Source organism: Sus scrofa, chromosome 4, assembly GCF_054392235.1.
Source record: "Sus scrofa isolate SSC_HxYL_T2T_F1_AM1 chromosome 4, Sscrofa_HxYL_maternal_Yorkshire_Landrace_v2.0, whole genome shotgun sequence".
NCBI lineage: Eukaryota > Metazoa > Chordata > Mammalia > Artiodactyla > Suidae > Sus > Sus scrofa.
This window is the reverse complement of record NC_139386.1, coordinates 105,493,468-105,514,170: the sequence shown is the minus strand read 5'-3', so window position 1 is coordinate 105,514,170 and position 20,703 is coordinate 105,493,468. Positions and strand designations below refer to the sequence as shown.

Here is a 20,703-nt window from a genome sequence, read left to right as displayed (position 1 = left end):
CTATTCTCCACACCTTCTCCAGCATTTATTGTCTGTAGACTTTTTGATGATGGCCATTCTGACTGGTGTGAGGTAATACCTCAGTGTAGTTTTGACTTGCAATTCTCTGATAATTAGTCATGTTGAGAATCTTTTCATGTATTTTTTTGGCCACTGTCTGTCTTCTTTGGAAAAATGTCTGTTAAGATCTTCTGATCAATTTTTAATTGGGTTGTTTGGTTTTTTTTTTTTTTTTTTTTTGCGTAAAGCTGTATGAGATGTTTGTATATTTAAGAGATTAATCCCTTATTGGTCACTTCATTTGCAAATATTTTCTCCCATTCTGTGGGTTGTCTTTTTGTTTTGTTTAGAGTTTTCTTTGCTGTGCAAAAGATTTCAAGTTCGATTAGGTCCCATTTGTTTGTTTTTTGTTTTTATCTTTATTACTCTAGGAAGTAGACCAAAAAAGATATTGCTGAGGTTATGTCAAAGAGTACTCTGGCTATGTTTTCCTCTAGGAGTTTTATAGTATCCAGTCTTATTTTTAGGTCTTTAATCCATTTTGAATTTATTTTTGTGTATGATGTTAGATTTCGTTCTTCTACATGTAGCTGTCTAGTTGTCTCAGCACCACTTACTGAAGAGACTGTCTTTTCTCCCTTATATATTCTTGCCTCCTTTGTCATAGACTAATTAACCACAGGTGCCTGGGTTTAGTTCTTGTCTTTCTATGCTGTTCTACTGATCTATATTTTGGTTTTTGTGCCCATACCATACTGTTTTGATGACTCTAGTTTTGTAGTGAAGTATGAAGTCTGTGAGCCTGATTCCTCCAGCTGTTTTTCTTTCTCAAGATCGCTTTGGCTATTTGAGGTCTTCGTGTTTCCATAAAAATTTCTAAAATATTTGTTCTATTTCTGTGAAAAATGCCATTGGTAGTTTGATAGGAATTGCACTGAATCTATAAATTGCCTTGGGTAGTATGGTCATTTTGATAATGTTGATTCTTCCAGTCCAAGAACACGGTATATCTTTCCACCTGTTTGTGTCACTGCTTTCCAACATCAGTGTCTTACAGTTTTCAGAGTACAGATCTGTTGCCTCGTTATGCAGTTTTACTCCTAGGTTTTTGATACCCTTTGATGTGATGGTAAGTGGGACTATTTCCTTAACTCCTCTCTCTGATCTTTTGTTGGTAGTATATAGAAATGCAAGAGATTTCTTTTTGTTACCAAAAAAAAGAAATACAAGGGGTTTATGTATATTAATTTTGAATCCTGAAATTTTATCAAATTCATCGATGTGCTCTAGTAGTTTTCTAGTAGTATCTTTAGTATTTTCTATGTATAGTATCATGCCGTCTGCAAACAATGACAGTTTTACATCTTCTTTTCCATTTGGATTCCTTTTATTTCTTTTTCTTCTCTGACTGCTGTGGTATAATGTGTCTTTTAAGGCCTGTGTTTCCTTATGATTTCCTGTCTAGTTGATTTTTCCATTGGTGTAAGTGGAGAGTTAATCGTCCACTATTATTGTGTTAATCGTCCACTGTCAGTTTCTCCTTTTACAGGTGTTAGCATTTGCCTTATATATTGAAGTGCTCCTGTGTTGGGTGCAATATTTATAATTGTTGGAGTTCCTGTCATGGCACAGAGGAGATGAATCCGACTAGGAAGCATGAGGTTGCAGGTTTGATCCCTGGCCCCACTCTGAGGGTTAAGGATCCGGCATTGCCATGAGCCATGGTGTAGGTCACAGACGCAGCTCGGATCTGGCATTGCTGTGGCTCTGGTGTAGGCTGGCAGCAACAGCTGTGATTAGACCCCTAGGCTGGGAACTTCCGTATGCTGTGGGTGTGGTCCTAAAAAAGACCTATATATATATATATACATATATATATTTACAATTGTTATACTTCTTCTTGGATTGATCCTTTGATCATTGAATTGTCATATGTAGCATCCTTCTTTGCTTTTTTTAACCATCTTTATTCTAAAGTCTATTTGTCTAATGAGAGTATTGCTACTCCAGATTTCTTTGTTCTTTTTTTTTAGGGCTGCACCCACAGCATATGGACGTTCCCATTCTAGGGTTCAAATCGGAACTGCAGCTACCAGCCTACACCACAGCAACAGCAACGAGGGATCTGAGCATGTCTGTGACCTATACCACAGTTCACAGCAACACTGGATCCTTAACCCACTGAGTGAGGCCAGGGATCAAATCAACATCCTCATGGATATACTAGTCAGGTTCATTACTGCTGAGCCATGATGGGAACTCCCCAGATTTCTTTTGATTTCCGTGTGCATGAATTACCATTTTCTACCCCTTCACTTTCAGTCTGTATGTGTCCTTAGATCTAAGGGGGTCTGTTTTAGACAGCATATATATAGTTCTTGTTTTTGCATCCATTCAACCAATCTGTATCTTTTGGTTGGAGCATTTAATCAATTTATATTTAAGGGAATTAAAGATATCTATACTTTTCTTGCCATTTTTAAATTGCTTTGGGTTTGTTTCATAGGCCTTTTTTCTTTTCTTCCTCTTGGTTTCTTCTCTTCTTCAATAACTATTTTCAGTGTTGTGTTTGGATTGCTTTTCCTTTTGTGCATGTGTGTGCATCTAGTATAGATTTGTTTGTGGTTACTGCATGGTTTTGATATAGCAGTCTCCCTTCTCTGTCTCTCTCTATGTACGTGTGTGTGTGTGTGTGTGTGTGTGTGTGTGTGTGTGTGTATACATATTACACGATTGTTTTAAATTACTTGTCCCTCAATTTCAAATGCATTTTCAATATCCTACATTTGTACTCTCCTCTTTGGACGATTTCCAGTTTGATATCATATTTGTGCGTAGATGATTTCCTACCTTCACTATGTGTTTGCCTTTTACGAGTAAGCTTTCTCATCTATCATATTCTAGTTTCTACTCATGGCCTTTTCTTTTCCCCCTACAGGAGTTCCTTTAGCATTTGTTGTAAAGCTAGTTTGGTGGTGCTGAAACCTCTTAGCTTTTGCTTGTCTGTAAAACTATTTTTTTTTGGCTGTGCCTGTGGCATCTGGAAGTTCCTGGGCCAGGGATCACACCCACGCCACAGCAGTGACATGAGCTACAGCAGTGGCAATGCCAGATGCTTAACCAATAGGCCACCAGGGTACTCCTGTAAAGCTTTTGATTTCACTATTGAATATGAATGAGAGGCTTGCTGGGTAGAGTTCATGGCTGTAGCTTTTCCCCTTTCGTCACTTGATAAACATATCATGCCACTCATTTCTGGCCTGCAGAGTTTCTGCTTAAAAATCAGCTGATAGATAACTTATGGGGATTCCTTTGCATGTTATTCACTGCTTTTCCTGTGTTGCTTTTATTTTTATTGGTGTATAATTGATATACAATGTTGTGTTAATTTCTGCTCTACAGCAAAGTGATTCAGTTACACATAGATATACACACTCTTGTTGATTTTAATATTTTCTTTTGTCTTTAAGTTTTGTCAGATTAATATCTGTCTCAGCAATGTTCCTCCCTGGGTTTATCCCATATTTTAAGACTCTGTGTGCTTCCTGGACTTGTGGTTCCTTTCCAATGTTAGCGAAGTTTTCTGTTATCTCTTCAAATATAGTCTACAGCCCTTTCTCTCTTCTCCTTCTGTGACCCCCATGGTGTGAATGTTCTGCACTGAAACATGTACCAAAGTTCTCTTAGATTGTTCTTATTTCTTTTCATGCTCTTTCTTTTCTTCATTCTGCTCCATGGCAGTGATTTGCACCAATCTGTCTTCAGGCTCACTTTTTAGTTTTTAGGCCTCATTTATTCGGTTATTGATTTTTTGTTTCAGTTAATGTATTTGCACCTCTCTGTTCTTTAAATCTTCTAGTTCTTTGTTAAATATTTCATGCATCTTCTTGGTCTCTGCCTCCTTTGTCTTTCTGAGATCTTTGATCATCATTACTCTGAATTCTCTTTCAGGCAGACTGCCCACTTCCACTTCAATTAGTGGTTTTCCTGGGGGGTATCTTGTTCCTTCTGCTGGAATGTATTTCTCTACCATTTTATTGTTTCTAACTTTCTGCATTTGTGGTCTCCATTCTGCAGGCTGCAGGACTGTAATTCTCCTTCTTGTGTCTGTCTCATGGTGGGTGAGGTTGGTCTAAGGGCTTGTGCAGGCAGTATAGTGGGAGGACTTTTGCCTACCCACCAGTGGGGGGAACTGGATCTTTTCCCTCTGATGGCCAGAGCTGTGTCAAGTGGTGTGTTTAGAGTCAGCTATGGGCTCAAGATAACTTTAGGCAGCTGTCTGCTGCTGGGTGGGTCTGTGTTCCCACCCTGTTGGCTTTTGGTCCTCAGACGTCCCAAAACTGAAGTCTGTAGGCTATTGGGTGGGACCAGGTCTTGGTGCTACATGATGACCCCTGGGAGAACTCACACTGATGAACATTTCCTGGTGCCTCTGCCACCAGTATCCTGCCCCCACAGTGAGCCACAGCCACCCCCCAACTCCCCAGGAGACACACCAAGACCAGCAGGTAGGTCCTGCCCAAGCTCCTGTGGAGTCATAGTTGTGCCCTGGTTCCCAGTGCACATAAAACTTGTGTGTGTCCTCCAAGGGTGGAGTTTCTGTTTGCCTCAGTCCTGTGGTGCTTCCACACTCAAGCCCCACCGGCCTTCAAAGCCAAGGCCTCTGGTAGCTCTTCTTCCCAATGCCAGACCCCAAGGCTGGGCAGTCTGGTGTGGAGCTCAGACCTCTCACTACTGTGGGAGAATCTCTGCAATATAATTATTTGCCAGTTTGTGGTGCACCCACATGGTATGAGATTTGATATTGTGAAATTGCCCCTCCTACTGACTCTTTGTGGCTTCTTTTTTGGCTTTGGATGTAGGATATCTTTTTTTGTACGATCCAGGCTTTTTTTGATAGGTGTTCAGCAGTTAGTTGTGATTTGGTGGTTTTTTGAGAGGAGGCAAGTTCAAGTTCTTTGACTCTGTCATCTTCTCTCCTCTCCCTAATGTCTGTTCCTTATGTGTGCAGGGTGCTTTAACATTCACCACGTTTTCAAGTGCTTTTTCAAATAATTTCATCAGAGATAGGACAGGTTTTATTGCCTCTGTATTTCACATGAGAAAACTTCAGCATTGAGACAATTAAAAGACATTCTAAGTTTCCTGGAGTTAGAGGCCAACCCAGAATTCAAAGCAGAAGTTTTGATTTCCAGTCTCTGTTCCTTCCACCTCACTATGCTCTGTCTCAGTACTGCTCATCTTTCCTCTAACCAGGCTTTCCCTTCTGACTGCCTCCCCACGACACCAGCCAGGACTCAGCCCCATTGGCCCAGTCACTCCTCCTTCTCCTCCAGCATAGAGACCTGAGCTGGAAAGCAGGCTCTAAGCCACATTTGCTTGACCAGGATTATTTCAGTCTCCTGGTGGGATTTTCCAATTCCTCCCTGGAGGTTTGCTGCCTGGGCTCCATTAGGGCATCTCAAACTTACCAGGGCTTCTATCTCCTATTCTTCTCATACTACTCTATATTTCACTCATCAAAATGGAGATTAGAGTGCTGAGTTTAATCACACATAAACCCATTCATTCTTTGATGAAATATATATATATATATATATATATTTATATATATATATATATACACTGTATATATCTAGGTATATTTCTATTTAGTTATAAAGCATGGTAAAAGACATACCACATACAAAATTATATTCAAATCTGGGGTTAGAAAAACATACCTAATCATTTTTCAAACTGGAAGTCACTTTCTCATGGAACACCCTTCAATTATAGGAACATCTTACTTTTGCAAAATAAGTGATTTATTTGCCATTGGTTTTGACTGTGGGTACATGGATGACGATTAGGTAAGAAGAGCATGATGTTACCTTAGATTTCCAATGGCAAAGCCTAAGCTGTGCATGCGTTTGGGGAGCAGCATTTTCCAGGGTTCCTAAAGCTGTGATTATCTTTACTTGCTAGATTCAGTTGCCTCCCCTCCAGTTCGGGATGTGGGCATGAATTCTCCAGCTCTGGTCTTCCCCAGCTCTTCTTCTGCTCCTCCTGGCTCAGAGACCACAACCTTCAATAGGACAAATGGTAAACAGAGCAACTACAGGGCTCAGGGTCTAGTGATGATGGAAAGTTATTGATGCAACTAATAGTTGGTTCTCTATATGTACATTATCTGAATTTAGAGAGATTTTTTCTGCATGTCCCAAGGCCCTTAGCCCTACTTATTGCACCTTCTGTGGCTGCCTTTTTTGTCATTTTTCTTTCTCCTATGGCTTTCCTATTGCTCTGGTACTGCCTCATTGCACTATAATCTCTGCCTTCTTAAAAGTGCTCTCTATCCAACTTAATTTCCTTGTCTGTGTCTTCTCAACCCACAAATTTAAAAGTTTTTATTAATTATATCTGCCCTGAATACTTTATTGGTCGATAAGGATAAAAGCTGCCTCCTGGCAGTCTATCATCATGAGGTGATATAAGAAAGATTATAGAATATAAAACCCAGAGTATCTATGGACTTCACACTTGTGCTTTCCAAGACTGTCAAGATTTCTTGTTTCTGGCCTCTCTCACTACTTGATGTCCTTTTTGGATTGAACTGAGAATATGCTTATGAATAACAGTGGATTCTGTTGTGTTGTGGTATTATTCCTCAGAGCTGGGTTTGGATGCTTCTCCAGTGAAGAAGAACCCTCACCCTCCCAAGCTGGAAGGTGATGCTACTGACGGCTGCTTTGCCAATAAGCATGGCCGCCATGTCATTGGACACATTGATGACTACAGTGCCCTAAGACAGCAGATTGAGGAGAGCAGACTGCTGGTCAAGAAGATAGCATCTCTCATGAGATCAACCTGCAACTTTCCTGGCCTTGAAGCTCCAGGCCCAGAGGTAATCATATCATAGCTCTCAGGTGCACCTTTTTCCTCAGGGCCTTTCTTCTTCTGATTTTAGCTCCTTCTCCTGCTATTTCTTTTCATGCTCCAGATCTCCAAGCCAGCTCCAATCTTCCATTTTCATCTGCTAAGTTCACTATAAGCTCTGCTCTGTTCTATATGTAGCTGACTTGATATATCCCCCTCAGAACCACAGAAAAGCTTTTACAGCATTGCCATCCTCATTGCCATCCTCATCAGTAGAGCATGTTAAGTGTCAACATACATGTGGTGCTGTACTGAGTACCTTTTATTTGCTTATTATCTACTGAAGCCATGCTTGCACATGACCATCTGTAGGCAGAAAAGAAAAAAAAAATGTCAGTTGGCTAGAAATTGAGAATTTGAATCCATATGGGCAGGCGTGATATCAGACGTGCTGTGGGAGTGACAGCATGAACCCAGAGTCAGCTGTTATCCCAAGCAGGGAAAGTAACAGGTCCACAGGGGGTGCATAAGTTCTTTGGGGAGTAGAAATACCAGACAAAGGGAGTGGCACCTCAGTCCTACAAACAGTGCAGCTCATCTGATGCATAAGCTGTGATTTAGGGAAGGGCAAGATGGGGCCAGTGCAAAAACTAAGGACCTCAGATTCTAAAGCACAAAGCAGGGCTAGAAGTTAAAGAGTATGGGGGAAGCTGGAATCAAATGAATTCCTGCCATAGGAGGTTCCTGCTGAGATCAGAGTAGCTCACTTTCTGGGCTAAAAAACGGATTTCACAGGGTCAAGTAGACCACGTCTGCGCCTCACTCACAAAAGAAGCTGAGGCTTATGCTCAGGAAAAAAGAAGTGATTTCTCAGCCCCAGGGATACCCATGGCTACCTCCCCCTTTTCCCAGGAGATGGGCAGCAAAGGTGTCCATGAGCTCCTGAGCAGCACCAACACTCTGCACCAGCGGCTGGAGGAGTCGACCTCCCTCCTCACCATGTTCTGGCGAGCAGCCTTGCCAAGCTCCCAAGGCCCTGCACTGGCTGGCAAAGTGGTAAGAAACCAGCATCGTCTACAGGTCCTGCCCCCAGATATCCTTCTGCCTCCTTGGTCTGCACATCCTGAAGTTTGGGAGCCAAATGGTCAGTTGGGACAGAGGGAGCTGATGGGAGTGTCCCTGGAGGGAGACTTCCCCATGATGGCCGATTTCAGTCTATCTCTGACTATATCTCTTCGCCTCCCACCCACAACCCCTCAAATAAGTAATCAAAGAGAAAAAGGAAAAGATATGGAATAGGCAGACATGAGAGCCCGGGTAACCCATAAACCTTTGGTTTCTTCACTTTTCCAAAGTTTAGCTGAGCTGAAGTTCTTGGCCATGTTGAAACATCAATACTTCCTTTCCCATCCCCACCTTACCCCCAGGTCCACATAGTCAGGCAGGATCACAGAATGTCACCAGAAGTCAACTGGCCTCTTTTAGCCACCCACTGGAATCCCAGAAAAATCACTTAAATCAGCTTCTCTGGGTCAGTCCTAGGGAGAGTCCGCCTCCCCCAGGGGCTTTCATATCTCAGGCTGGCTCTCTGGTTGGTGATCTCGGATACACAGCTTTCAGGATCCCTGCAAAAGGGTGCAAACTCCAGACTAATATCACTGACACCTTAGGGGACCCAACGATGCTAATTTCGTAGAAGGGGTTGTTTTGCCATCTTAAGGCTGGCCCAAACATGTACAAACTTGCTGACTCTCTCAGCCAGCTCTGTCTCCCCAGACATAATACTCCTAAAGTAGCCAAGTCTTACTTGGGATGCCAAAGTGAGTTAACTATGTCAGCACCAAATCTGAGCTCTTGTTCATAGCCGGGAATGTCCGTGTGGCCTGGAGTCAGATTCTCTGCAACAACAGGAGCGTCGTCTGTGCTAAGCTGCACCGGGGCTGCCAGGTCCTCAGTGTTCCCACCTAACGGCCCGTTCAGAGCCATCATCACCTGGAGGGCTTTAATGAGGGGAACCCAGTCCAGAAATAGTTGGAAAAATTGTAAAATCCTGTTTGGGGTTGTAAAGAGCCACAAGGCACAGGGTGCTTTAGGCCTTCTGACCATTGACAGTCTTTTTCTCCCCAGGGAGAGTCCGTGAAAAGGGAGCTTCTGGAACTGAAAACCAAACTATCCAAACAGGAGAGTCTACTTCAAAGCACGACCGAGCGTCTAAAGACTGCCAACCAGCAGAAGGAGAGCATGGAGCAGTTCATCTTCAGCCAGTGTGGGTAACCCCCAGCCGGGGAATGCGACAGGAAATGGAGGGTGGGCAGATTCCCCACTTGCGCGGTGGATGGACAGTGACCAGAGAGGCTCAGGGACAGGGGAGACTGATGTGACATTCCTGAACCTCCTGTGCCATCAGCAATCAGGGAGGCAGAGGGAGGGCGTGGGGGACAAACTCCAGACTAATATCACTGACACCTTAGGGGACCCGAGCCGAGTGTCCAGAAAGGACGGCCTTTAGAACATATACCCAAGGCAATGCCCTGCTGGTAACTGCTGCCTTTGGGGGCCGTTTTGTTGTTTCAGTGACCAGGACTCATGATGTTTTGAAGAAGGCAAGGACTAACTTGGAGGTAAGGAAACTACTAGACCAGTCAGAGCCATAGAGCTCATCCCAAACCCATCACCAGCTGTCATCAGAGTCTGCAGGTAATCCCTGAACTGCTCTGACCTTCCAGGAGATTACTGGTCCACTAGTGGGAGCACAGGGCCTCAACGAGCATCCCTCTATCTCTGTCCCCATCAGCCTCCCACCCCAATTAACCTTCTCTACCTCGTGGCTCACTCTCACTCTGTCATCATCTTCTCTCTTGATTCCAGTTCTCTCTCCATTGTGCCAAGGACAAATGTGGTTCAGTTGATTGTCAAGGCCAGAGGTCATAGGGTCTGCTTCTGATGAGCTTCCAGTAAAGGGGTCCTGAAGCCCGTCATATGCTCTGGGCTTTCCTATACAAATATAGGGGAAAATAACAGTAAGATGCAGCCTAATTAGTTGATTTCACTGCATACCACTGGGTTAAGAATAGCAATTTGATTTTGACTTATCTTTTTCTTTAAGCAACAACATGAAAGAAGGTCATTGGGCCTGTTGATCTAAAGGAGAATTTGGTAATAAGTAAAAACTGAACCTTAGAGGGAAAGAGCTCATTTCTCTGTTTATTTGAAACACTAACACACTGCCTAGCAACCACTTTGAAGAAAAACTTGAGGTGTAGAAATGGCTTAAAAAACAGAAACTAAATCTTTTACCATGGACTTTAAAGCTTTGCCATAAGCAATTGAGCGCATTCCTAGGAATGTTCCTAAATTATAATCTAAGAGAATGGTGACCCTACAGTATGAAAATGGGTTGGGCCATGATTTATCTTTTTTTTTTTTTTTTTTTGATAATTCCTTTTGTTTTTCTCTGATGAATTCCTTTCTTTCCTGAGCCTCTTTAGAAGAACACTTACAAGATTGCCTCCATAAAGCCTTATTCCTGTCCCAGCAAAGGTAACCCAACTGCATCTCTTACTGCTGGCTCCCCAGTTTAGAATTCCTCTCTACTTCCCCTAGGCATTGGGAAGGGCCCAAAGCCTGGTTTCTAATTCCAGGCTTGTCACTAACTGGCTGTGTGGCTTTGGCTGGCCCCAGTCTCGGTGATCCTGCTGCCCCTCATCTGTAGGAGGTGGGACTAGACTTAGATGATGCTGACTCGCCCCCCCGCCCCTTTTCTCATCAAGTAAATGAAACAAAAACTGAATAGGAGGACCTCCCTGTCCTCTTCTTCCTACAACAGGCTGTTTGTACATGTGCATGTTTCATACCAAGCACGTCTTGTCCTGGGAGATCACAAAAGCCATCCTTTTTCTCCAAAGTGAATTGGAGAGTGACCTGGTCCCTGAAGGGGGAGCATAGCATCCAGCCACCTGATGTGCAGTGGCTTTGAGCAGAGGTATCGCCACAGGAGGCGGTGGGAAGCTTTTCCTCTGACCTGTGGCACCAGGCGCTCCTCCAGACCTCAGCACATCCCCTTAGCTCATCGTCTTAACAGCCTCTCACTGTGCTCCTGGCTCATGTCAGCACTCAGCTCTCTCTCCAGCCTCAGGAGCTGTCGCCACTCAGCTCTCTCTCCAGCCTCAGTCAGCCACCAGCAGGGCCTGATAATGGGCTCTTACTTTGTGTTATTTTGGTCTCCAGGTGAAATCCCTAAGGGCTCTGCCATGCACTCCAGTCCCGTGACCCTTGCCTTTCAGGAGCCATACAAGACTCGAAGCCACTCAAAACAGCAGGAAGGATGGGCCTGCCCGCCTTTTGCACAGCTCCCTGTCTGCTGAGGAGGACCAGGGTCCCCTCCTCTACACCTGATGAAAGAAGTCAGAGATGTAGCCTGGTGGGGCAGGGCGAAAGGCAGAGGGCCTTCCCTGTACTTGTGGCATAACCAGCCGCAGATGCGGAATAACCTGGCCCACTTGGCCCAGCGCTAAGCAAAACATGCATAGCTTGTAGAGGACCTCGTGACACTGCTTCTGAACACGCCTAAGGCATGGGAACCAGCAACAGCACATTTCTCACCTCAGCACCCATCCTCAGCAGGTCAACTCGGGGGGAGGAGGGCCTGCCTCCTAGGAATGGGACATGAGGTCCCGACACTGGAGCTCCTGGGCAGATCTAAAAGCACAGGACTGAGCAGCAGTGCCCTGCTGGACAGTGTGGCCTGGGCCCTACGACCTAACTGGGGGCCAGCACAGCTGAGTCACAATCAGGCTGGGCATCAGTCTACACTGCAGCACCTGAGTTATTTGAATCCATGTGGTGAGAGGTGACTCCGAGATGCCATCTCATGCTCAGCCTGTACCTCCTGTTTCTATTCCTTCGTGATCTCCAAAAAAGTGTTCTGACCTCACTCTGAAGATACTGTCCCATTTTGTCCTCCTACCTTCTCTCTGGAACTGGGGACTGATGGCCACACCAAGCCCACTGAAAGTCTTGTGTAAAGCAAACCAGTGATCATTTTAAGTGATATATCTGAGGGCCCCAATTGTGCTAAAGCATAGTCTGTATCTTTACAGTGCTTTAGAATGTCTGTATGTGTGTATAAATGTATCATACATATTTATATATGTTGCTATAGCAGTATGTGTGTAAGCTAACATAACTGGTGGACAGGGTCAGGGAGAGAAAATGAAAACGTCTTGTTGGTGGCTATTAAAGGAAAATATGTATACAGAAATAAAATTTCTTTGCTTAGTTTCCAGTTTCTGCTCCAGTCACCACAGTGAGGATGTAAAAACAGAAAAGACAAACTGTCATTAAAAAACTCAAGATCTCTGAATAACCAAAGCAATCTTGATAAAGAAAAACGAATCTGAAGGGAATCAGGCTCCCTGACTTCAAACGATATGGTCTCTTCAATTAGCGGTGCTGGGAAAACTAGACAGCTACATGTAAAAGAATGAAATTAGAACACCCTCTAAAACTGTTCACAAAAATTAAACTCAAAATGGATTAAACGCCTAAATATTAGACCAGATACTATAAAAGTCCTGGAGAAAAACATAGGTGGAACACTCTTTGACATAAATCTCAACAATATCTTTTCTTTGTCTTCCTCCTAGACAATGAAAATAAAAACAAACAAATGGGACCTAGTTAAACCTAAAAGTCTTGGCACAGCAAAGCAAGCCATTACCAAATTAAAAGACAACCCACAGAATGGGAGAAAATATTTGCAAACAACGTGACCAAAAGGTGATTGAGCTCCAAAATATATAAACATCTCACACATCTTTATATCAAATAAACAAGCAACCCAATTAAACATTGGTCAGGAGATCTAAACAGTCATTTCTCCAAAGAAGACAGACAGATGGCCAAAAAGCACATGAAAAGATGCTCAACATCACTAATTATTAGAGAAAGGTAAATCAAAACTATAATGTGGTATCACCTCACACCAGTCAGAATGGCCATCATCAAAAAGTCTACAGGAGTCTCCAGTGTGGTTCAGCAGGTTAAGAACCCGACTAGTATCCATTTCAATCTGGTGTTGCAGCAAGCTGTGGCATACGTTGCAGATGTGGCTCGGATCTGGCATTGCTGTAGCTGTAGCACGGGCCAGCAGCTGCAGCTCCAATTCGACCCTTAGCCCAGGAACTTCCATATGCCACAGGGGCAGTCCTAAAAAGAAAAAATCTACAAACAAGAAATGATGGAGTGGGTATAGAGAAGAGGGAACCCTCCTATACTCTGGTGGCAATGTAAGTTGGTATGACCACTGTGGAGAACAGTATGGAGGTTCCTTAAAAAAATAAATATAGAGCTGCCATATGATCTAGCAATCCCATTCCTGGGCATATAGCCAGCAAACACCATAATTCAAAAAGATACATGCACCCGAATGTTCATTGCAGCACTATTTACAATGGACGCAAACTAAATGTCCATCAACAGAAGACTGGATAAAGAAGATGTGGTACATACACACAGTGGAGCATTAGCCATGAAAAAGAATGAAATGATTCTCTTTTTAGCGACAGGGATAGACCTAGAAATTATCATACTAAATGAAGTCAGACAAAAGACAAATATCATATGAGTTCACTAATATGTAGAATCTAATAGAATGGACACAATAAAATCACAAAACAGAAACAGATTCAGAGATCTCAAAACCAAACTTATGGTTACCAAAGGGGAAACATGGAGCGAGGGATAAATCAGGGTGTTGGGAGTAATATACACACACTACTATACATAAAAGAGACAGCAGGTAACAAGAACCTACTGTATAGCACAGGGAAGTTCACGCAACACTGTGTAATAATCTGTATGGAAAAAGAACCTTAAAAGGAATATATGTATACACACCACTATATATAACTTTGCAGGCCAAAGGAGCAGCATCAGCTATTTGAAGTTTGAAAGGGAAATCCCTGCAACCTAGGATACTCTACTCAGCAAAATTATCATTTAGAATAGAAGGAGAAAAAAGGAATTTCTCAAGGAAGTAAAAACTGGAAGAATTCAGCAAGGCTAAACCTGCCCCTAAAGAAATACTGAAGGGTCTTCTATAAATAGAAAAGAAGCAAGAATCTATGGGAACAGAAAATCATAATAAAAGAACCGATCACTTATAAGCCAGTGGAGATAAAAAATAAATAAATAAAAAGTGGGGCTTCCTGTCATGGCTCAGTGGTTAATGAACCCAACCACTATCTATGAGGATGCGGGTTCAATCCCTCACCTTGCTTAGTGGGTTAAGGATCCGGCGTTGCCATGAGCTGTGCTGTTGGTTGCAGATGCGGATCAGATGGTGCAGGCCAGCAGCTACAGCTCTAATTCGACTCCTAACCTGGTAACTTCCATGTGCTGAGAAAACATTTTTTTAAATAAATAAAACAATAAAAACTGTAAAAGCAAGTATAAACACAAATAACAGAGGATAAGCATGAAGGTGTAAAATAGGACACCAAAATCACAAGATGTGGGGGAGGGGAGTATAAAAATGTATATCCTTTAGGATGTGTCTGAAGTAGTATGACTTCCAGTTTAAACAAGTAGATATAGTTATAGATCAACACACCTGAAAGCCAGGGTAGTAACCACAAATACACAACAGATTCACTAAAACCACTAAGAAAGGAACTCAAGCATACTATAAATCATCAAACCACAAAGGAAAAACAGAAGAAGTGAACAAAGAAGAACTAGAAAAGCAACTGGAAAACGTGGATTAAAACGGCAGTAAGTACATACCTATTAATAATTACTTTACATGTCAATGGATGAAAATCTCTGATCCAAAGACAGAGTGGAAGATTAGATTTTTTTTAAAAAAAAGAACCTACAATATGCTGCCTACAAGAGACCAATTTCAGGGCAAATGATAAGAGACTAAAAGGAGGGAATGGAAAAAGATATTTCATGCAAATGGAAACAACAAGAAAGTGGGGATAGGGAGTTCCCATCATGGCTCACTGGTAATAAACCCAGCTAGCAACCATGAGGATGCGAGTGCAATTCCTGGCTTTACTCAGTGAGTTAAGGATCTGGTGTTGCCATGAGCAGACATGGCTCAGATCTGGCATTGCTGTGGCTGTGGTGTAGGCTGGCAGCTGCAGCTCCATTTCGACCCCTAGCCTGGGAACTTCCACATGCCCCAGCTGCAGCAAAAAAAAAAAAAAAAAAAAAAAAGAAAGAAAGAAAGAAAGAAAAGAAAAGAAAAAAGAGAGTAGGGATAGCAAGGCCCAAATCAGACACGATAGACTTTAAAACAAAGGCTATAAAGAAAGATAAAGAAGGACACTAATAATGAAGGGATTGGGTGCATATGTTACACTCTTTAACATATATGCACTCAATATAAGGAGTACCCAAATACATAAAATATACAGTACCAGACATAAGAGAGAAGTTGCCATGAATACAGTAACAGTAGGAGACTTTAACACCTCACTCACATCAAGGCACAGATCTTCAGATAGAAAGTGTCCTAAGTGATACAATAGACCAGTGGAACTTAATATCTATAGGATGCTACATCCCTAAAAACCTCCAGAATACACATTCCCTCCAACCTTGCATGGAATGCTCTCTAGGATGACTACATACTACGTCACAAAACAAGCCTCAACAAACATAAAAGCACAGAAATTATTTCAAGCATCTTTTCTGACCACAATGGTATGAAACCAGAAATAAGTCACAGGAAGAAAAGTGGAAAAACAATGAACACATGGAGACAAAACAGCATTATGAAAAACCCAATGGATGAATGATGAAATTAAAAAAATAAAATAACCTCAAGAAAAATGAAAATGAAAGCAAAACCTTTCAAAAATCTATGGGATACAGCAAATGCAATTCTAAGAGGGAAACTTATACTGATACAGGCCCTTACTCAAGAAACATGGAAAAATCTCAAACAACCTAACCTAACATTTAAAAGAAAGAGAGAACGAACACATACAACCTAAAGTCAGCAGAAGGAAGGACATAATAAAGATCAGAGAGGAAATAAAATAATGATTCAAAAATCAGTGGAAAAGCTCAATAAAACTTAAGAGCTAGTTTTTTGAAAAGATAAACAAAATCAACATATATCTAGCTACGCTCACCAAGAAGAAAAAAGACCCAAATAAAAATTAGGAATTAGGAGTTCCCATCATGGCTCTGCAAAAACAAATCTGACTAGTATCCATGAGGATGCAGGTTCAATCCCTGGCCTTGCTCAGTGGTTTACGGATCCGGCACTAACATGAGCTGTGGTGCAGGTCGCAGACAGGGCTTGGATCTGGCAGTGCTCTGGTTGTGGCCTAGGCCAGCAGCTGCTGCTCCAATGAGCCCCCTAGGCTGGGAACCTCCATATGCCACAAGTGCTGCCCTAAAAAAGCCAAAAAAAAAAAAAAAATAGGAATTAAACAGGAAAAATAATAATTGGTAGCACAGAAGTCCAAAAAATTAAAATACTATGAAGAATTGTATGCTAATAAATCAGACAACTGAGAAGAAATAGACACATTTCTAGAAACACAGAGACTGACAAAACTGAGTCAAGAAAAACCATTATTTGAAGAGACAAATCACTAGAGGTGAAACGGTATCTGTAATTTAAAAAACAAAAAAACTCCTTCAAACAAACGTACAAAACCAAACAACTTCACTGGGGTATTCTACCAAATGTCCAAGGAAAAATGTATAACTATTCTCACACTATTCCAAAAGATTGAAGAAGAAGGAACACATCGAAATTCATTCTATGAAGCCAGCATCACCCTAATACCAAGACCAGTCAAAGATAATACCAAAAAAGAAAATCACAGGCCAGGAGTTCCTGCTATCGTGCCACAGGATCAGTGGCGTCTCTGCAGCACCAGGGTGCAGGTCAGATCCACAGCCCAACACAGCTGGTTAAAGGATCCAGCATTGTTGCAGCTGAGGTATGGGTCACAACTGTGGCTCACATCTGGTAGCTGGCCTGGGGACTCCATAAGCCTTGGAGTGGCCAAAAAAGGAAAAAAAAATTACAGGCCAATATCTTTGCTAAATGTAGATGAGAAAAGCCTCAACAAAATATGAGCAAATCTGGAGTTCCCAGTTGGCACAGCAGCTTAAGGATCTGGTGTCATCACTGCTGTGGCATGGGTTTGAACCCTGGCCTGGGAACTTCCACATGCGTTCTGTGGCAACAAAAAAAGAAGAAAAATAACAGCAAACCAAATCCATCAACACATGAAAAAGATCATTCACGACGATCACGTTGGATTCATTCACGGTCACAAGCATGGTTCAATATATGCAAATCTATCAATATGATACACCACTTTAACAAAAGGAAAGACAAAAACACAATCATCTCAACAGATGCAGAAAAATCATTTGACAAAATTCAACATCCATTCATGATAGAAACTCACCAAAGTGGGTATAGAGGGAATGTATCTCAACATAATAAAAGCTTTATGACAAACCCATAGCCAACATAATACTGAACAGGGAAAAGCTAAAACACTTCCCACTAAATTCAGACAAGACAAAGATGCACATTCTCACCACCTTTATTCAGCATAGTATTCAGAAGTCATAGCTACAGCAAGTAGCCAAGGAAAAGAAAGAAACGTATCCAGATTTAAAGGGAAGAGGTAAAACTAGAAGATGTCTATATAGAGGTCCCTAAAGACTCCACACAAAAACTATTAGAACTAATTAATGAATTCAGCAAGGTAGAAGGATACAAAGCATACAGAAATCTGTTCATTTCTTTTTTAACAATAAAACAGCAGAAAGAAAAGAAAAAATCTTATTTAAAATCCTGTTTAAAAAACACCCTACAAAAGCTTATGAATAAAGACTTATCCAAGGCAGTGAAAGACCTATGTGCTGAAAACTATAAACACTGATGAAGGAAATGGGAGATGATTCAAAGAAATGGAAAGCTAGTCCATGCTCTTAAGTTGGAAGAATTACTATTTTAAAAATCCTCACACCACCCAAAGCAATCTACAGATTTAATGCAAACCCATGCAATTTTAAACATAACTAGAACAAATAACCCTAAAATGTATATGGAACACAAAAGGCCTAGAATTGCCACAGCAATTTGGAGGAACAAGAAAAAAGGAGGAGGCATAACCCTCCCAGACTTCAGAGAGTACTCCTAAGCTACAGTAATCAACAATGCATGGTACTGGCACAAAAACGAACATATAGATCAATGGAACAGAACAGAGAACCCAGAAAAAAACCCACACACCTACAGTCAATCTTCAACAGAGGAGGCTAGACTACACAATGTAGGATATATCTCTTCAATAAATGTGGCTGGGAAAGCTGGACAGCTCCATGTAAATCAGGGAAGTTAGGATACTCTCCCATGTCATACACAAAAGTAAACTCAAAATAGACTCAGGACCTAAATTTAAGTCATGATACCGTAACATTCCTAGAAGATACAATAAGCAAAACTTTCTTGGATGTCAATCATGGCCATATTTTCTTAGTTCAGTCTCCCGAGGCAAAATAAATAAAAGGAAAAATAGACAAATGCGACCTAATTAAACTTAAAAAGCTTTCGCATAGCAAAGGAAACCATGAACAAAATGAAACACAATCCTCAAAACGGGAGAAAATACTTACAAATGATGCAACTGACAAGGAGTTAATATCCAAAATACACCAACAGCTTCTACAACTCAATATTGAAAAATTGATGACCAATCAAAAAATGGGCAGAATATCTAAATAGACATTTTTTTCCAAAGCAGATATAAATGGCCAAGAAGCACATGAAAAAATGCTCATCACTAATTATTAAAGAAATGCAAATCAGAAGTACAATGAGGTATCAGAATGGCTATCAACAAAAAGTCGACAAATAAAACATGCTAGGGAGTGTGGAGAAAAAGGAGCCCTCCTAAACTGTTGGAGGGAATGTAAATTGGTATGACCACCGTGGGGAAGAGTATGGAGGTTCCTTAGAAAATAAAATAGAGCTACCATATGATCCAGCAATCCTACTGCTGCATGTAAATTCAGGAAAGACGAAAACTAATTTGAAAAGATACAAGCACCCCAATGTTCACAGCACTACTATTTACAAGAGCTAAGACATGGAAACGACCCAAGTGCCCATCAACAGATGACTGACTTAAGAAGATTGTTCTATATTATATATATGCCCTCACATACACACAGTGGAATATTACTGTGTGAAAGAATGAATGAAACATTGCCATTTACAGCAACATGGATTGGCCTAGAGAATATTACACTTAGTGCAATATGTCAGAGAAGGACAAATAGTATATCACTTAGATGTGGAATCTAAAAAATTATACAAATGAATCTATTTACAAAACAGAGACAGATTCACATACACAGAAAGGAAACTTATGGTTAGAAAAAAGAATAGGGAGGAGGGGAAGAATAAATAAGGAGTATAGGATTAACAAATGCAAACTAGCATCAATAAAATAGATAAGCAAGAAGGATTTACACCATAGCATAGGGAACTATATTTGATATACTGTAATAACCTATAGTGGAAAATAATCTGAAAAAATACGTATATATTCACTCTGTTGTACACCTGAAACTAACACAATATTGTAAATTGTATTCTTTAAAAAGCACTGCTAGGAGGAAAGAATGATATAACATTCTTAAAGAGCCTTTCAAGGGGGCTCTTTGTGGTTCAGCGGGTTAAGAACCCTATATAGTGTCGGTGAGGATGTGGGTTCAACCTCTGGCCTCACTCAGTGGGTTAAGGATCCGGCACTGCTACAAGCTGTGGCACAGGTCACAGATGTGGATCAGATCGGGTGTTGCTGTGGAGCAGGCTGGCAGCTGCGGCTCTGATTTGACCCCTAGCCTGAGAACGTCCATATGCTGCAGGTGCACCTATAAACAGAAAAAAACAAAAAAAGCTTGTCAAGATATCTAACACCCTGCAGCTCTTAATATATATCACTTGCTTTCTACTACAGGGGAACTGTAAAAAACAACTTCAACACTGGAAGTAGGCGCAGTGAGAAAATATAGGCAACATTTTGAGATCAAAGGGTCAACTTATCATACATATAGTCAATCTCTGTGTTCCAACTCCATACTGATAAAAGAAAGGAGGTGACAAGGGAAAACAAGTGCTAATTATGCACCTGTTATTATTTCAGCACTCTTTTAGACTCTAGGGAGTCAAGAAGGGTGAATAAGACATGTTCTTTGCATCCCTAATCCCAAATAACCAAATGTATCTCATAGCATATTAAGTACCCAATATCTGAAAATTTTTATATAATGTTATTATCACATAGGAATAACTTCATATAATTTGTGGGAAAATACTAGGAACTGTTTTTTGAAAGGAGCACGTTGACAATTATCAGGTAATTTGGTTAGGAACAATAAATATGCTTCTAATGAGAATGATGTTTTAACCACTCACTGGTTGACTTTCAGAGCAATATCCCTCCTTTAACTACAAAAGGTTTGGAGCAATAATCATATGATAGATAGTAACTTTTGATTTTTTTAAAGGGTGGAAATAGAACAAAGAATAAAACTAACAGAATGAAAAAAAAGCTCAGGGTCTAATGCTTGAAGTTTAAAAGAATGTTTACTCTAGTGTCATTTTGTCAGAATCTCCAGTCTAAAAATATAAAAGTGGCTTTTATTTATTTATTTCTTGTCTTTTTGCATTTTCTAGGGCTGCTCCTGTGTCTCATAGAGGTTCCCACACTAGGGGTCGAATCGGAGCTGTAGCCACTGGCCTATGACAGAGCCACAGCAATGCAGGATCTGAGCTGCATCTGCAACCTA

The 20,703-nt window shown here is 41.3% G+C and overlaps 1 protein-coding gene and 1 long non-coding RNA gene across 58 annotated transcripts in view; one reads left to right on the top strand and one right to left on the bottom strand.

The window, feature by feature from the left end:
* Nucleotides 1-12,123, top strand: part of LOC100624559 (myomegalin) — a 215,701-nt gene extending 203,578 nt beyond the window's left edge. For 17 of the 50 annotated variants that reach the window (XM_085023137.1, XM_085023136.1, XM_085023138.1 and 14 more), the window contains 7 exons: nt 5,968-6,084; nt 6,654-6,886; nt 7,771-7,914; nt 8,986-9,124; nt 9,433-9,479; nt 10,347-10,398; nt 11,086-12,123. In XM_085023137.1, coding sequence (XP_084879263.1) covers nt 5,968-6,084; nt 6,654-6,886; nt 7,771-7,914; nt 8,986-9,124; nt 9,433-9,479; nt 10,347-10,398; nt 11,086-11,222 — 869 coding nt within the window. In that variant the 3' untranslated portion in view covers nt 11,223-12,123. Of the gene's footprint in view, nt 1-5,967; nt 6,085-6,653; nt 6,887-7,770; nt 7,915-8,985; nt 9,125-9,432; nt 9,480-10,337; nt 10,399-11,085 lie in introns of all 50 variants that reach the window. The other 33 variants (XM_021090682.2, XM_021090661.2, XM_085023164.1 and 30 more) reach the window with 4 other exon arrangements.
* LOC110260431 (uncharacterized) overlaps nt 1-20,703 on the bottom strand; it is a 52,303-nt gene that overhangs the window by 16,356 nt on the left and 15,244 nt on the right. For 6 of the 8 annotated variants that reach the window (XR_014844301.1, XR_014844302.1, XR_014844304.1 and 3 more), the window contains one exon: nt 9,680-9,852. This is a non-coding gene — a long non-coding RNA (uncharacterized LOC110260431). Of the gene's footprint in view, nt 1-5,873; nt 8,484-8,665; nt 8,757-9,679; nt 9,853-20,703 lie in introns of all 8 variants that reach the window. The other 2 variants (XR_014844303.1, XR_014844306.1) reach the window with 2 other exon arrangements.